The sequence below is a fragment of the Palaemon carinicauda genome, chromosome 24 (assembly GCF_036898095.1).
Source record: "Palaemon carinicauda isolate YSFRI2023 chromosome 24, ASM3689809v2, whole genome shotgun sequence".
NCBI classification, from domain to species: Eukaryota; Metazoa; Arthropoda; class Malacostraca; order Decapoda; family Palaemonidae; genus Palaemon; species Palaemon carinicauda.
The window spans coordinates 74,846,348-74,865,716 of record NC_090748.1 but is presented as its reverse complement, the minus strand read 5'-3'; the positions used below and the strand labels follow the sequence as shown (position 1 = coordinate 74,865,716).

Sequence of the window (19,369 nt, the reverse complement as noted above, 5' to 3'; positions counted from 1 at the left end):
AGAGAACCTCCAAATGGTGTGGATATATTTTTCCAGAGCATTGCAGCTACAGTTAATAAGTTATCACCCAGGAATCAAAACATGTAAAACTAGAGTTCTTTCTTGCCTTGGTATCTGAGTTAGAGATGACAGAGTTGTCAGATATGTTGAAAATGTCTAATGACACATCGTCAATGTATGGACATCTTTCTGAACCTAACCATTTACAAACCGATTCATGTCCACAACTAGGCCCATCACACTCCAACTCCCCTACAACATACTCAGAAGATTACTAATTAGTGATTAAATACCACAGTAATATCAATCACTGTCTCACATAAACACATACAGCCACACGCAAATACATATATCTTTTTGTATTAATACCTCATCTGTAATGTAAATCATTTACCTCAAAATAATTTCCATTTTTGCTACTTTTTTTATTTCTTACCTTAAGCAAACTGCTAGTCTCTCCTTCGAAGATATGGCTTCTCTGCAATTTGTATTTTTCCTGGTTAGGTCCATTTCGATTTTTCGTAGTAAACTGGTGAACTTTGCTTTAAACATTCTGAAATATTGATAGAATTTAATTTCATCGTCTGCAAGTTCTTTATACAGGGTCCAGAACTCTCCCTCACTCTTTCTTTTCTTTATTGACTTATGTACCCATACCTTTCTCCTACTTCTTTGAAACCTCTCTTCATCCTCCTCTTCAAGTAGAAGAGCAATTGCCGCCAAATTACTAAGAGAAATCTCTCCCATGGTCCTCGTGTGACAGAGTCAAGTAAACGATAAAAACCGTGCGCGGAACGGATATGGAACGCCTCGTGTGAATGCACAACATTTCGACGGAGGTTAGCCACTGGCCAGCCTGTCGGAAAGAAAACGGCTCGTGTGAATCGGCCTTTACTCGATCCGACTTGCAGTACAGGTTGGAGGAAGCCAGGCTTTCTGTTACCCCAGAAGTGTGGGCAGGAGCAGTTCGACAATCCCGTCATTTCGAAGAGGAGTATTGGGAGTCGGACAATATCCGAGAGACATTAGAACCAGTCATCATTAGCCTGGCCAGTGACGATGAGGATGGGGAAGATGATCTTTTTCTCGAGAGTGATGATGACTGCATTTTGTAAATAAATCATGATTAGTTTTAGGAGTTTTATTTGTACATCTAATGGGAATTTATAGAAGTAAAGTGAACATAATTCATTTATCCTTTAAAATAATTACTACATGTAGCAAAACAAATAGTAGTAAAGATGATAATGCAATGAAGGAAGGTTACCATACTTTATCTTTAGCTTCATCATCGGCAATAACATACCCAGTTGCCATAATTTGCCAGCTTAATGAAATAACCTATCATCTAATGTTAAACTTAATTTCTGAGGAGGCCATGGCTTATTGCACAGTGAAAAAACATGACAAAAACTTTATGAATGGCGGAACGATACATAAATGTGGGTGGGGTATCTGTGCTAGCGTAGTAATAGAGTCCTTTCATTATACGTCATCAAACTTCCGGTCCGCCATCTTGGAGGACATACAAAGACACGTTCAGTGAATAGCTGTAAGTTGAACTGTCGAATAGTTAGCCATCTCATCACATTCACATTCACACAATGCCCAGTTTTTGCACTATTGTTGGCTGTGGGAATCGAGGACAAAGAGATGACAAGAGTTTCTACCGCATACCGGCAGTTATTCAGAATCAGGATAAGGATACAGAAGAATTATCCAAGCGCAAACGTGACTTGTGGTTGACCAGAATATCAGGGGCTGATCTACGTGAATCCTCACTACCCTACGCACGTATCTGTTCTGATCATTTCATATCAGGTCAGTCTCGGCTAGGTCCTAAAAGTATCATTATTCTTGTGTAAACATGCTTTATCCGATCGCATGGGTGACTTCACAAGTATCATCGTCAGTTCAGTGTGTAGTGTGTGTGGGGCTATATTAACAAAGGCTACTTACCTAGGTCTCTATTTCGTCAAGGTGCTCATGCCTATATATAATTATGTGTATATTTATATTTATTTTAATTTGTGTATTAAATTGTGCAGACATACAGGCCTATGTAATGAATAAACATTGATTATGAATAATAATAATATCTGAAAGCTGGTTTAACCCAAAGGGGTCTTCAGCATATATATGAAACCTCAAAAAAATAAATAAACTTGCGCATTTAATTGCAAAGAGGCAAAACGATCATCCAAGAGCATTACAATAGAGTTTGTCCATCATATGTTTATATGTATATAAGAAATTATAGCATTTGTAACCAAACACAAACACAATGGTTAGGCATGAACTGATAAAGATTTGACATTGACATTATAATGCAAAACTTTTACATACATTTTGACACTAAAAAATTATAATACACAAGGTTAGGCTAAATGATCAATATTAGCTTTATAATTATAAACACTCTCTTCATTGGCCCAGCGTTTATCTAATTTTGGACTTAAAATCATTAAAGCGAAAAACAACAAATTCTGGAAGCAGATTATTCAACGGAAATGTATGCCCAATCATGTTCTGCCTTCGTAAGTTTAAAAAGCATCTGAATTGCATGTGCCCTAAGTTAACTTGTGAGTTTTTTTTTTCAAGGTCGACCTGCTGCACTACGTGACACTACAAATCCAGATTGGGCACCATCAGTGAAACTGGGACATGACAAGAACACAACAAGTCCGTGTGCCGCAGATAGATATCAAAGGAAGCGTCTACGGACAGAAAGAATCGCTGAGGAACTGGCTGCTGCAGCACTGCTTGATCTTGGTAATATCGAAGCAAAAGGTGATGGGGACAGCAAATCAGTGGAGGTGCAGACCGACCTCACCAGTGAAACCATCATTGCTATGCAGGAAGAGATTAACAGACTAATGGACGAAAATAAAATTTTGAAAGAAAAAATAGACCAACTAACTCTAAACGAGGATTTTTTTCAAGGCAATGATGAGAGTGTGTCATTTTACACTGGGCTGCTGAATTTTCTAATCCTCATGCATGTGCTTAATTTTATGAGTCCTTATTTAACAGTTACTGGCAGGACTTGCCTCCCTAAGTTCCAACAATTCATAGCTACTCTGATGAAATATCGTTTAAATTTGAAATTACAAGACCTTGCCTACAGATTTTCTGTATCTATGCCTACCATGTCAAGATATTTTAATATTGTAACTAATATATTATATGCCAGGATTCAATTTTTGGTCAAGTGGCCTTCAAGAGATGAACTAAGAAAAGCCATGCCTATGTGCTTTCACGTGAGTTTTGGAAACAAAGTAGCAGTAATACTTGACTGTTTTGAAGTCTTTATTGACAGACCATCCAATCTAATGGCCAGAGCTCAAACATGGAGCTCTTATAAACACCATATCACTGTGAAATTCCTTATTGGTATAACACCACAAGGTGTCATTTCTTACATCTCTCCTGCATGGGGAGGTCGTGTCAGTGATAAATATCTAACGGAAAATTGTGGATTTATGGATAATCTGTTACCAGGAGATGTGCTAGCAGATAGGGGGTTTGACATTTCTGACTCCATTAGCCTCCGCTGTGCTACAGTGAAGATCCCAGCATTTCTTCGTGGGAAAAAACAGTTATCTGCTTCAGAGGTATTTAACACTCGAAAAATTGCAAATGTTCGTATTCATGTGGAGCGAGTCATTGGCTGTGTTAGGCAGAGGTATTCAATACTGAATGGACCAATGCCTCTAGATTTCCTCACTTGTAGTGGTCCAGGGAAGAAAACTTTAGTAGATAAATTAGTAGTCATCTGCTGTGCACTAAACAATTTATCTCCACCAGTTGTAAAGTTTGACTGAATAACTGTGCTGCCTGTTTTTCCTTGAGAAATTTTTTAGTTGGCACTTGTCGTTTGCTTCATGGCTAAAGGTGCTACTCCACTTCACAGTTTGTTCATGGAAGTTGGCTCTATATGGGCAATTCACCTCTGTTAATTTCCATCTGACATAGGCTAAAGCCATTGAAAATTTTCTATGGCTAAGCAGAGTTGCCCATAGAGAGCCAACTTCCATAAGAAAACTGTCAATGGAGCAGCACTTAAATCCTCTAATAACAATAAATAAACAGCAGATTTATGACACTAAAAAATCCAAGTCACCACAGAATCTATGGTAAAAAAAAAATTATACAAAATGGTATTGATGTTGATAATGGTATTGATGTTGATAATGGTATTGATGTTATGTTTTATGCAGGAGATAACGACACCAAAAACTATATGTATTATAATAAAATAACACCTAAGCTGCAGCCTGCTAACTTAAATGGAAATTTATATTTATTTATTATAGTTTTATTAAATATATAATAAATAAATAAAAATGTTTACTCAATTCTATTTAATGAAAATTTACCATTAAATGTTTTTTTTAATCTTACATTTTTTAATTTTAAATTCGATGGTGCCCCTATCCACTATGTAAGAAGCCATGTGTATTTATGACAGTTTTCTGTTGTAGTTTCACTAATGAGAGTTAGACCCTTAATGCTTTGTGAATTAAATCCATAGAATTTTGCATTCTAGGAAAAAACTACCAGTACATGTAGAAATTCTGAAAAAACAAACATACATATATTTAAAATGTTAATTTAAATTCTGTTTTCATTATGCGTTTACATGTTTTGCAATGTCTTAAAAAATAATAAACTTCACAATACTTTATACACCTAAACTTTTAGTTTTTTAACAGTGCTTGTTTTCTTCAACTCACATTTTGGTCTTTTAGTACATTCTGGGCTGTACCACTTTTTTTTCCTTTTGGAGACCTAGTCATGTTGAGGCATGCAAAATGAAACCACTGAAAAGGACAGTTTCCATAGTCACAAGCGATCATTCTGCCATCTTCACCTTTTCTACAGTAACAATACACACCACTGTCCTTTTCAGCAGTGATTTGCATTCTTTGACTGACTGCGGAACTTGTACCCTCAGAAGGATCTGAGCTTGGAGATTGAGGATCAAGAGAAATACTGGTCAAAGGTGCCCGAGAATAAAACATTCTAACAAGTTCTAAAACCAACACGCGCTGAAAAAATGCTGATGCTTTGGCTAGGACACTCTCCCAAAATTCCAAATCTGGTAATATTCTTTCAAAATGATGCCCCTTTTCAGTCCAAACAACAAAATCACAGTAGTCTCTATGACAAAGAAAAAGTTGTGTTTGGACTTGATAGTAATATGCATGGTTCTTGTCCAAACAGTACACACCATTGCGTCTTGTTTCAAGCAGGAGTGTTCAGTAGCATCTCTGTCCTTGACACACCAGGGACACTTTATTTCAAGAAGGCCTATTCCACAGCACGAACAGGACACTAACCCATCAGGCGATGCACCCAGGAATGGGTGCTCTGGATCTATGACAAGCCCAGATTCACTTACTTCAAAGTTTTCATGTGAACAAGACATGTCAACCAAATAGTCCTCTCTTGCTGCCTTCTCCTGATCACAGCCCCAAGCAGTTGCTTTCGAGTAAAACTGAACACTATCAGGGTAACAGATTGCTTTAATTAGACTAAGGGAGGGTCTATCAATATCTGTGTGACAGACAGATTTAATTTTAGATGCTGTGAACCTCCCAGCTCTATACCTGAACCACAACTTCGAATTGGCTTGGTCCCTGGTGCTCTTTTCAATTATGTCTGCTTCCGCTTTAGTCATATCTAGTTTTATATTTGAGCACTCAGTTATTAATTCGTCATATGATAAACTACACATTTCATCCCTCTTTAACCCTGGATAGGTACGGTCCTCGGACACCCCTTTAAGGGTATACTCGGACGCGAACGACCCCGACGCCAAAATAAATTCTTGAAAAATCAGTTTTTGCAGTAACCTCCTTTTTTCTTTTGCCAAAAAAAACTTCAATGAATGCTTAAAACAACTGTAAAGATAAATACTACTCATCTGCAGAAAAACTATTTATTATAAATATTTTAAAAAATTAAGTAGAAAAAAAAAAAGACCTGACATAAAAATTCATAAAAAAAAAGTTTATACATATATACACAAATCCTTTTAGGAATTGATTCTTGAATGTTTAGGACACATCTTGATGTATTTTGGATGAAGTCAGACCCATGGAGGTGAAGATCTGAAATGAGAAAAAAAGGGTAACTTTTTTTGGCCAAGAAAAATTGTCCAAATTTCATGAATTTTTTTGGGTACCCAAATGAAATAGGAAGTGGCTAATTTTTTTAGGGAATAAACATATGTTATCCTAAAATAGAAATATGTAAAAAAATCTTCATTATTTTGTAAATTACATTTATATCAGGGGCCATATCTAAAGGTAATTTTTTGAGTACTTGGAAATTTCGTAAAAAAATACATATATTTAATATATAATATGATATTTATGCAGGTAAAAATATACCAAAATATCACAAATTCTATAGGGAACAAGAATATATATAGATAGGGCAGCTTACGCTTCGGATATGTCCACAAAATGGCCGCCAACCACACTGACTCAGACTCCCTAATCTGCCACTTGAAATGTAGGAAGGGTATGTCAATTTCAAGGTGTTATTTACTAATCTAATTATTATTGGATATGCATAAAAATTGTATGGTGGGTTGCTGGATAATTGTCGATTATTTTACGACTATAAAATTGAAATTCTGACCCAAAAAATTTTTTTTGAAGGGAAATAAAATCGAAAAAAAAAAATGTAAAACAATATTTTAGCTAAAAAAATTTGATGATATTCAATCAAAAAAAAAGTAAACAAAATTTTCCGACAAATAAACATCTAGAGGAATCATTACTCTGTGATAGTTCCTTAGTACGTAGTAATTTTGAAAGAATTGGGAAAAAACGAAAAAATGGCAATCACCGGAAAATCGAACACATACCTATATATACGCCATATCTGGCTAAAAAAAAGATAGGCATGGGTAGCCAGATCATCTAGAAACACTTTCCAACACTATAAAAATATAAGTTTTGCGACACTACTTGCCAATTCCTTACGGTAACATGACTAAGCAAAAAAATGCAAAACAAATAAAAAGGGGCACTCGCGGAAAAATGCCCAACATTCTAATATACGGCATCTCAGATAAAAAAAAAAGACATGCACGTGTTAGCCCAACCATCAAGGCACACTTTCTAACACATAAACATGAAAAAAAAAAATCAATAATATACGGCAATTCCTTCTTACGTAGTAAATTTTTACAAATATTGAAAAAAAAACCGAAATTGGCAACCGCAGTTAAATACCCAATATACCAATAACTACGTCGTATCTGACAAAAACAAAATCACGCATGGGTAGCCAGATCATCTAGACACACTTTCCAACATTAAAAAAGCAAAAGTTTTACGACACTATTTCGCAATATCTTACGGAAAAATGACTTGGCAAAAAAATTAAAAAAAATTAAAAATGGACACTCGCGGTAAAATGCCCGACATTCTAATATACGACATCTCAGATAAAAAAAAAGACATGCACGTGTTAGCCCAATCATCAAGGCACACTTTCTAACACATAAACATGAAAAAAAAATGAATAATATACGGCAATTCCTTACTACGTAGTAATTTTTACAAATATTGAAAAAAAAACAGAAATTGGTAACCGCAGTTACATACCCAATATACCAATAACTACGTCGTATCTGACAAAAACAAAGTCATGCATGGGTAGCCAGATCATCTAGACACACTTTCCAACACTAGACAAGCAAAAGTTTTACGACACTATTTGGCAATATCTTACGGAAAAATGACTTGGCAAAAAAAATGAAAAAAAATGAAAAAGGGGCACTCGCGGTAAAATGGTCCTCGTGGTGATGAACGACATTTTAACTAAAAAAAAAAACATGCACATGGTAGCCAAACAATCCACCAAGACTTTCCACAACTGATAACCTATACAAGTTGCACCATTCTACGACAATTTCATAATACGTAATAACTTTGATAATTATGCAAACTACCTCAGAAGGGTAAACTCGGACGCGAACGACCCCGACGAGTCTCAGAAATCGGGGAAGGAGTACAGCTACAGCAATGCACATCTGGACACTACTAGAGCGTGTAGGGGAGACACCTCCTGCAGGTCGATCACCCACAAATTCAGTCACAGGGGTGAGTCACGTGAGAAAAACCTGTTTTTTTTTGACGCTCGGGGTCGCAAACGACCCACCGTACCTATCCAGGGTTAAACTTGTCAAGGGATCAGGACATTCATCTCTGGCAACCTTTGGGACAAATCTAGTATTGTATGGTTGTCACAGTAAGGATGCTACAATTTGTCCCTATAGAGTTCAAACCCTCCAAAAAAACGGTTAACTTCTGCAACCCTAGGTTGTGGGACCAGAATTTCCGAAGTTGCCTCAGAATTGTTAGAAAAACTACTGTTCCCTACTTCACTGAAACACTTCTCCAGTTTCTTCTTTTTCATTTTGGCAGATGTAAAGTCAATGTCACACACAGCTTCATATTGCACTTTCTGTATTCCTACAGGCAGTAGCCAGTATGCTTTTTCCTGAGTCACCGTCTTTTTCTCCCGTAGCTTTACAGCAGCTTCCAACCAAAACAAAACAGCAGACACGTGGGTGCAGGTCCCTCCAAGGCCAGCTTTACAAATGCAATTTGCAGCCAGAATAACACCAGACTTTTCTGCAATGATCCATGGCTTAGTAGCTGTTTCATTCATACTCTGGGAATGTAAAACCTGCAAGACAAAAATTAATAAATGTAAAAAAGTTATCAAAAAAAAAGAGAATACCATAGCTCCACAATTCTAGGAATTTCTAACATATTTTCCTTCTTTTTTTTTTTTGGGGGGGGGGTGAACTAGTATTTTTTGTGACTCCAGAATCATTGCCGTCATATTTACTAAACAGTAGTACTAGGCCCATTCAAAGTTTTAAAAAATATAAATTGTAGTGTGAATCGGAGGCTCTAGCAAGATTACTCAAAATATTAATGAATGGCCTGATGCAAAGAACATACAGATACACGTGTCAAATTGATGCAAACAGTTTGCCACCTGGCTCTGATTTACTCTAGGCAAATCTGATTTTGTATTGGGGTGCTGTTTTCCGTGAAGAAACAAAAATCCTACTAACCCTGCCTGTGATTACAGCTGTGTTTTCCTTGGGGTAGGCAACTGCAACGTTTCTCACCCATCCGGACGTGAACTGATTGTGAGCTTCCAGGCCTTTGTATGCTTTCATCTGCTCGCTAGTGTACACTGGGTTGGCTGACAGTACCAAGTAGTTCACCATATCAATGTATGAAATACTGGGAAAATCCTCAATATTTTGACTGAATGAATTCTGCATCTGGTATGGATCTAGGCCATCAATTAGATCGAGTTTCTGCTTGTAAAAACGCTTATCATCACCCGACAATTGTTTGACAAAGTCGCTCTCATTGTCCATATTCGCTGTAGCAGCCGACATGTTTTTGCTTTGTATGTCCTCCAGCATGGCCGCCGGCGATTCCCAGTGACGTCATTGAAAGGACTCTACTGTAGCAGTAGTGCCGCAACAGTAGTATACATGAATTAAACGTTTAGGCCAACTGCTGGAATCCTTGAGGATCATTTAGCACTTGTTACAACTACTCGAGAAATGAGTTTTTATAGCCAGAATTTAAATTTTCTGATCCAATAATGCCCATGATAGCCTTCAGTGTGATCCTGAATTATAACGAGGCCAAAGTGGGTGGAGCCTCATGAAGTCATCATTCTGACGATAATTATTGGTGAAGGTTTAAAGCCAAAATACGGTACCGGCTATTTTTTTTTCTTTACAGTAAATAGGTAGGTAGATAGACAAATAAAAATTGCTTGACATTGGATATAGCAGTTATCAAATCAAGCTTGTCTACCACGTTTTTGAAAATTACCAACTATTCCCTACACCTTGTCAATCTGATTGTGACCTATAAAGTAGACTGTAATTTCTTAGGAAAATTATTTTGGGAGTTAGACTAATAATCGAAGTGTTTTTGTATTTATTAACATATTTTGTTGGTTTGTTCATTATGAAAATTATCAGTGGAGAGGTTTCAGAGTTCATAAAGGTGTACTGCTTTGCTTTTATTTAAACTTTTGTGTCATTGTTGGCAGAGGTATAGCCTTCGTTACGTATAGCCAATCATCGATCGAGAAAGAGGGAAGAAATGCCGTCATAAGTTACGTAATGAGTGCGTTCGAAACCTTTTCTCTGAGTAAGTTGGCCCGTCTTCAAAAAACGTCACTTTTATATTATAAGTACCAAATTTATTCAACCTACGTAATGCAGAATATAGTAAAAATTTATGTGTAGATATAATGTGCATTCTGAATAAGCGTTATATTTATGAAATTTATAGATAAAAAATTATTGCGAAAAAACCGTGTTACAGAGGCCCTGAATCTCATAGTAGTACAAAAACTATTAGCACAACTAATTCAGTTTCATTTTTACATCGTATAGTTGACTCAGTCTAATTTTCATTAATATTTAGTTTAACACAATTTGTAAAATAAATTATACGTGCAAACAACAAATGAATAATACAAGAGATGTGAGGCCACATCTGCTCTCACATACAATTAAAATAATATGTTAAATTCTTGCATTTTACCAGTTGTTACTTTTTTATGCCGATAAATCAAATGCAGCCGTTTCAAACTCACTGCAGGAAAAAAAACCCTTAGACATATCCTTATTCATGTCTGGGGTTTGGCCATTTCAACACCACGCTGGCCACTGCGGTTTGGTGATGGTGGGATACTTCAGTCTGATCGCTTACAGCAAACCAACCTAGTATGGGTGACCCTGACTAGAACAGCTTTGCTGGTTATGGCGAAACACAAATCCTTTCACCACGTAAATTTATCCCAACTCCGAGAGGGTTTTATATATATATATATATATATATATATATATATATATATATATATATATATATGTATATATATATATATATATATATATATATATATACATATATATATATATTATATATATATATCATATATATACACATATATAAATTATATATATACACACACACACACATATATATATATATATATATATATATATATATATATATATATATATACACACACACACACACACACATCATCATCATCATCATCATCAGCCGTTACTAATCCACTGGAGAACAAAGGCCTCAGACATGTATGACTTGCATTTGCTTATATACTGTATACATACAGCATACTATAAACTGTATATACACACAATCCAAAGATCACTTCTACCAGAAATAGGATACAGCTCTCTAATGCAATTTACATTAAAGGCGATTGCTTTAGTAGCGTCAATGTGTTTCCTATAAGATTCCCCGTAATTCCTTAGCTTCTTTAAGTTTTTAGGCGTAAGCTTTTGGGTAAAGAAAGGATTATTAATTTTCCTCATATTTCATTCACTACAGAGAGAGAGAGAGAGAGAGAGAGAGAGAGAGAGAGAGAGAGAGAGAGAGAGAGAGAGAGAGAGAGAGAGCTGTATATACAGCACATACAAACACAAACACTTTTAATATTCATATATATATGTATATATATACATACATACATACATACATACATATATATATATATATATATATATATATATATATATATATATACTTAACGTATATATGTGTATATATATACTGTATGTATAAATATATATATATATATATATATATATATATATAAAACTTGGAACCTAACTAAAGCCTTAGAACAAAAGCTAGTTGAACTCAAAGAGCTATGAAAAGAATAATGATTATAATAACAACATGAAACAGAAATTGCAACATGGATAAAAAAAAGACATAAGGCAAGACATACAATGCAAATTACTAATAATTGATGGACATTAAGAATAACAGAATGGGGCCCCAGAGACTGCAAAAGAAGCAGGGGAAGGAAAAGAAAATTATTGATCGACGAACTAAGAAAGTTTGCAGGTGTGGACTGCCACAGAAAGGCAATAAATAGATGCATACTGAAGGTCATGTCTGAGCCCTTTGTTCTGCATTAGACTAGTAATGGCTGATGATGTATGTATATGAGTGCATATATATATATATATATATATATATATATATATTATATATAATATAAATGCATATATGTTAATATAAGAAAAACTAATATACCAACAATGGTAATATGAAAACATATACAGCAACATGGATCACATAAAAACTCTTCACAGTAAAAAATGATACTGTGCTTGAAAGCATAAGATTAATAAAAGCATGAGTCCCCTTTCCCTTGGCAAGATCTTTATGGACGAGTTACTCAGAATGGCTGAAATGTTTTTTTTTTCTTTTTTTTTTTCTTTTCCAAAAAGCTTTCACTGTGTATAACAAATGTTGTAGTTAAAGATTATGGATATAGTAAATATCTGACTTTTAGTTAAGTATATATTTCACCTTTTCATATGAAAATCTATATAAATATTTAGCCATTTTTGACAGGTCGCGTACGTTAGTGTATGTATGTATGTATGTATGTATGTATGTATGTATGTATATATATATATATATATATATATATGTATGTATGTATGTATGTGTACACACACATATACAGTATATATATACATATATATACTGTATATCTATATATATATATATATATATATATATATATATATATATATATATATATATATACACATATATATATGTATATATATATATATATATATATATATATATATATATATATATATATATATAATAGGTGTGAGTTTGTATGATTTTTTCGGCCTTTATTTAGTCTTTATTATTGAGTCGTTCCAGTTTAATTAAAAGAAGTCAATAATCATCCTCCCATTCTGGATTCTGGAAAAAATGGATGTCATTTAGCGGTATTTACACTCTTGCAAGTCCGAGAAGAAGAGGTGACCTCTTCTATTTCTATGCTAATCATACCTCTCTAATTTCTTTCCAGTTACCACCATGTGATCCAGAAATGTACGCCTTTGCACGAGCCTTACAGAGTGCATCCCTCCCTTATGACAGAACATCAACTACTTCGACTAATCACTTCCTCCACATCAACAATAATGATGCGTGTCTCTCCATTTACAATTAATGTAAAAATACTACGATAAAAACTCATCTCTACAGCTTCCACCATTGTCCTTTCATCATTTCATTTCCATACAATAAAATTGACGTAGATGGTCTCTTTAAATAAAAAATATCAAAGAATATTATTACAATAACTTATTCATACAAAATAACCAAAAGTCAAGAAATGTCCTTAATCTAAAATGTGGAACGATTTGTGTCTGACATTCCCAGAGAATAGGCCTATTTTATGAAATTAGAAAGGCTCAGCGGGTGACGTTTATTTGCCATTCCCCTTCCCCTGATAGACACCACCAGGAAGATCAGATCGATTCCCTCAGCCTGGGCGAGAAAACCAATTTTGCTTAGAAACGAAAATTACATCCACCCTTAGTGATCGCACACCAGCTACGGCTTGAAAAATCCCACCAGGGGCCATAAACCCTTTATTAATCGATTCATTTTACGAGTAAAAAACACAAGAGAAAGGGTTTTGATTCGGGAGGGGGAAATGTCGGACAATGGAAGAGGGGAAGGTAATCCGAATTTGTGTTGAATTTTAGGGAATAATGGTGTCGCGTGGGGAGGAAAAATCTGGACGTGATTTAGAAATCTGCAGCAGTAAAAACGTGGAAACAATAAAACAAAATGTTTAATATGCGGAAGAACCATATAAAGATGGTTTGAGATTGTATTTGATGGCTTAGTCGACCGTTCCTCCTTTTCCTTCTCTTCTTTCCTCTCCCCTTTTGGGGAAACTGAATAAAAAAAAAAGTTGGAATGAAGGTAAATATAGAGGAAAACGAAGCCTTTGGGAGAGAAATGAAGACAGGTGTTGGGGGGAAAACGAAGCTGTTCGGGGAGGAACGAAGACAGGTGCGGGGGAAAAAGTGCCCCAAATTGCCGGAAGATAAAGGAGTGATATTTTCTGCTGGATAGGGAGAGGAGAAATGTGAAAATAAGAATGTACTGCATAGAGAGAGAGAGAGAGAGAGAGAGAGAGAGAGAGAGAGAGAGAGAGAGAGAGAGAGAGAGAGAGAGAGAGAGAGAGAGTAGAAGAGGGGATCTAAGAACGATACCCTACGGATGGAATATAAAAATGGATGCACGATTGCAAGAGATGTGGAGCAGTCGAGAGGATAAACTCAATATGACGTAAATTTTATATGTTGGTATGTGTGTGTTCAAAAGAGAGAGAGAGAGAGAGAGAGAGAGAGAGAGAGAGAGAGAGAGAGAGAGAGAGAGAGAGAGAGAGAGAGAGAGAGAGAGAGAGAAAATTGGCTAATGTCAACAATAAAAGTGTTTTTGTTTTTTTTGTCGATCATGCGAAGTGTAAGAACAATCATTGCGGTTAATTAATCGCATTTTGAGGCTTAAGTATTTATGAATTACTCAAATGGTTCCAAGAAATATCAATAGAAAAAAAAACCGTCCAACAAAAAAGATTCAAGTTAAAATAAAATATGATGAACAGCTCTCTTACATCTCTTAAGGAAGACACTAGATTAGGAAATTGCAATTAAAAGGGTAAAGAGTTTGTATCGCTGTTTTCTGTAAGTATTTTTTTTTCTTTAATCTAAAGTCTCCCTTAAGTAATTAGTTATAAAATACATAGAAATAAATAACCAAATACGTCATGAAAATACAAGAACTTCTGAAACTTATGTGTTATACGTAATCGTAGAAACACTCACGTTTTGCAACACGACCCTCAGAACCTGACCCTTGAAGCACAAAAACCTGCAAGTGGATATGTGTAGCTTAACTTGACAGGGACAGATGTTCTGCCGATTCTTTTCAGTAACAATTGTATATATGCTTCTCTTTTCTCTCTTTTCACACACGATTTCCAACCATTGTATTCCCTTCTACTCATGAATTTAATCCATCCCAGAATATATTTCTGTCAGTAAGCGCACGATTAAACAATGAGGCACATTTGCGTACATATGGCAGAAGACATGTCGCTGGATCAGTTAACAAGGCGGAAGACTAAACCAAGCAATAAGAAAATGGACAAGAAGACTTCAGAAAGGAGAAAAATGTCCGAGGAAAAGTATTTAATAGTGGCAAAACAGAAGAAAAGGAGATTCCTAACCATTAAAAGTTAGGAAGAAAAATGGCCTGTAATCCATATGAGTGAGGGAGAGACAAGAGGGGAACCAGAAAAGAGAATAAAATACTCTAAGTCAAGGGGAAATTCAGGTCGAGAGAGAGAGAGAGAGAGAGAGAGAGAGAGAGAGAGAGAGAGAGAGAGAGAGAGAGAGAGAGAGAAAATAAATATTAGATTAAAGAATAAAACCACCTTACAAACACAAAAAATAGCTTTTTCGGGAATCATAAACAAAGGCAGTGAAGGAGTTAAAAGAAAAATGCACGTGAAAATAACGTAGTTGAAAAAAAAAACAAGCTGAAAACGGAGAAAGAGAGAGAGAGAGAGAGAGAGAGAGAGAGAGAGAGAGAGAGAGAGAGAGAGAGAGAGAGAGAGAGAGAGAGAGAGAACGACTCATAAATCTTTTGTTATGTTGCCTTGTGAGTTTCTCATCGTACAAAACATTTCCGAGTTTCTTGCGAATTACTACCCGGGATCGTCTCACCATTTTGTCGTTGGGTTCCGCTATTTTCCCCATCCTCTATTTTCTTTCTTTCTATCTTTTTTCGTCCCTAGAATTATACATAATCCCAATTCCTATTAAGAGCTTTCTGCATACTATATTAACGTCCCTTTTATAATAACGCTACTTTCATTTTCATGATACCTAAGTACTTCAAGATCCTAATATTATAGCTACATGGACCGATTTATATTACAATTATTACTTTCGTGTAAATCTGGTTCATAAACACATTATAAACATGCTGTGGAAATCTATTTATAATTGAACATGTGAAGTATCAATATATATATATATATATATATATATATATATATATATATATATATATATATATATATATATATATACATATATATATATATATATATATATATATATATATATATATATATATATATATATAAACACACACACACACACATATATATATATATATATATATATATATATATATATATATATATATATAAACACACACACACACACATATATATATATATATATATATATATATATATATATATATATATATATAAACACATATATATATACATATATACATATTATATATATATATATGTATATATATATATATATATATATATATATATATATATATATATATATATATATATATATATATGTATATATGACAACAAATGAAAAGCGTTTCCATTCCACTGCAGGACAAAGGCTTAAGATATGTCCTTATTCATAGCTGGGGTTAGGCCAGTTTTCATCACCACGGTGATCAACTGCGAACTGGTGGTGGGGGATTTTCGTCTGATCGCTCACAGAAAACCAGCCTAACTAGAACAACTTTGCCGATCATGGCAACTCGCAAACCCTTTCACTACGTTAAGGGAACGATATATATATATATATATATATATATATATATATATATATATATATATATATATATATATATATATATATATATATATATGTATGTATATACATACACATATATATACATAATAAATTTTTGCACATTTAGACGTGTTTTTCATATTCAAATAAGCCATATATTTTTGCTACATTAATGTCTGGATTCTCTTAACGACCTCGGGATCAGAGGCCCAAGCGAAATCACACAAAGACAAGAGCTTGTGACCGGCCGGTAATCGAACCCTGGTCCGGCAAGCTTGTAGAGACAGTGACTACCACTTGGCCACGAAGAAAGATAAAAAGTCAATAACAAGTCTGCTGTACTTATCTATATATATATATATATATATATATATATATATATATATATATATATATATATATATATATATATATATATATATATATATATATATATATATATATATATATATATATATATATATATATATATATATGCGTGTGTGTGTGGTGTTTGTATAATTTTCATTGAAGACGATAGCCTTAGTGGCATTAGTGTTTCCTACTGTGTGTGTATGTGTAATTTTCATTAAAGACGAAAGCCTTAGTGGCATCAGTGCGTTTCCTACGGGAATCCTCGTATTTTCTCAACTTCTTTAAGTTTTCAGACGTAAGCCCTAGGTTTAATAAACGAGGATTATTCTTGTTTTCATATTTTATTCACTAAAACACTGTTTAGACAAAAGTATGGCTTTATCAAGTGACTATTGGTTAACAAGAGTTTACAATGCCTTTTATACATTAGGTTCCACAAATATGATAAATTATGTTGAGATTACATTCTAAAGAAATTATAAAATCCTAAAAACTAAAAATTAAAATGTGAAAATTTGGAAAATTCAGAGATACTAGAATGGTCACAAAAAAAAAGAAAAAAAAAAACCGGTTTGCAGATTTACAGTAATATAAATTATAAAATCATGGTTGAGAGAAAGCAAGGAAACCTATTTTAAGTTTATTTCTTTCACCTTCATCTATATAAAAGTTTTGCATCATGGTTAAAGATAAAAGAAGAGTGGTCTTTCTTTCGTTCCCTCTTCTTCTATGACTATGATACTTTCTTTCTCTACTGCAGTTCTACTTAGACACACTCTCTCCCTTCACCAGCTTATCAACTACCTTTTCACTATTCCAATTATTTTCCCTAAAAGAGAAAAAATTGTAAATTTCAAAGCTTTATTAATGTGTTACGACCGTTAGAAATCCTCATCCTTTTACCAGAAATAGACCTTGAAGAGCAAACAGTGAGTTATATATCACTGCAGAATTTCACATTTGCTTTTTTCAAGGTTCGTCGGCTCATGCATAAACATTGTGTCACTCCACCCTTCTCATCCATCACAGCAAACATACTTTTCAATCTTGCCACCACATTCCCTTCCAGCTTTTAATTTCCCCACTTTTTTGTCGCATCACACATTAAAAAACACTCACAAAATTGCAAACCCAAAATTACACCAAATTAAAGAATCTTTCATATTATGAACCAATTGAGTGCATTCTAATTATCCCACACAGGCATTCTTGTAATTTACACCCAGTAATATTCCCAACAATGATATATATATATATATATATATATATATATATATATACACATATATATATGTATATATATACATATATATATATGTATATATATACATAGATATATGTATATATATACATATATATATGTATATATATATATATATATATATATATATATATATATATATATATATATATATATATATATATATATATATATATATATATATATACACACACACACACACACATATATATATATATATATATATATATATATATATATATATATATATATATATATATTCCATCTACTCCCACGCCTATTGACGCAAAGGGCCTCGATATATATATATATATATATATATATATATATATATATATATATATATATATATATATATATATATTACGATGAAGGTAATCACTTCATGTGGTATTCATAATTCCCAAAATTTGGTGTTTCTACGTTTTCAACTCAAGGAAACTTAATTGTAAATTTATAAGAAAAGAGGATTTTATCCGTGCACATGATTACTGATATGCATATGAAATTACAACGCTTATTGTATAAAACCGCACACAAACAAAAATTAGTTTTTCAATGATTTTTGTCAAGTGGCCAGGATACTGAACAGCGTGCTCCTATTGGTTGTGTCTTCTCTAAAGCCCAATAGTGTGCCATGTATGAAATCATCTGGTCAAAGCATATTAAAAATGGAAGCCAAATCTCTTAATCGCAAAGTTATTGTGAGATCATCATTTCCTCCTACGCCTATTGAGGCAAAGTGCCTTGGTTTGATTTCGCCAGTGGTTTCCATCTTGAGCTTTTAATTAATTACTTCTGCATGCATCATCTCCTACTTTGCGTTTCATAATCCCTCAGCCATGTAGGCCTGGGTCTTCCAACTCTTCTAGTCCCTTGTGGAGCCTAGCTGAATGTTTGTTGAACTAATCTCTTTGGGAGAGTGCGAAGAGCATGCCTAAACCATCTCCATCTACCTCTCATCATGATCTTATCCACACAAGGCACTTAATATAATCTCTCTTATAATTTCATTTCTAATCCTATCCTGGCAAGTAACTCCCAATATCCTTCTGAGGGCTATGTTCTCAAATCTACTAAGTCTATAGGAGATTGTTCCATTGTCATACCATGACTCATGTCCATACAGTAACACTGATCTCACTAAACTGATATATAGTCTGATTTTTATATGTGATTTCAGGCAATTT

General features: G+C 34.1%; 1 protein-coding gene across 1 annotated transcript; it reads left to right on the top strand.

Moving 5' to 3' along the window:
• The first annotated feature begins 818 nt into the window (after window positions 1-818).
• LOC137618442 (uncharacterized) lies at window positions 819-3,824 on the top strand. The gene is made up of 2 exons (XM_068348607.1): window positions 819-1,092; window positions 2,602-3,824. The coding sequence occupies exons 1-2, from the start codon at window positions 819-821 to the stop codon at window positions 3,822-3,824; spliced, it is 1,497 nt and encodes a 498-aa protein (XP_068204708.1).
• The last annotated feature ends 15,545 nt before the right edge of the window (window positions 3,825-19,369 follow it).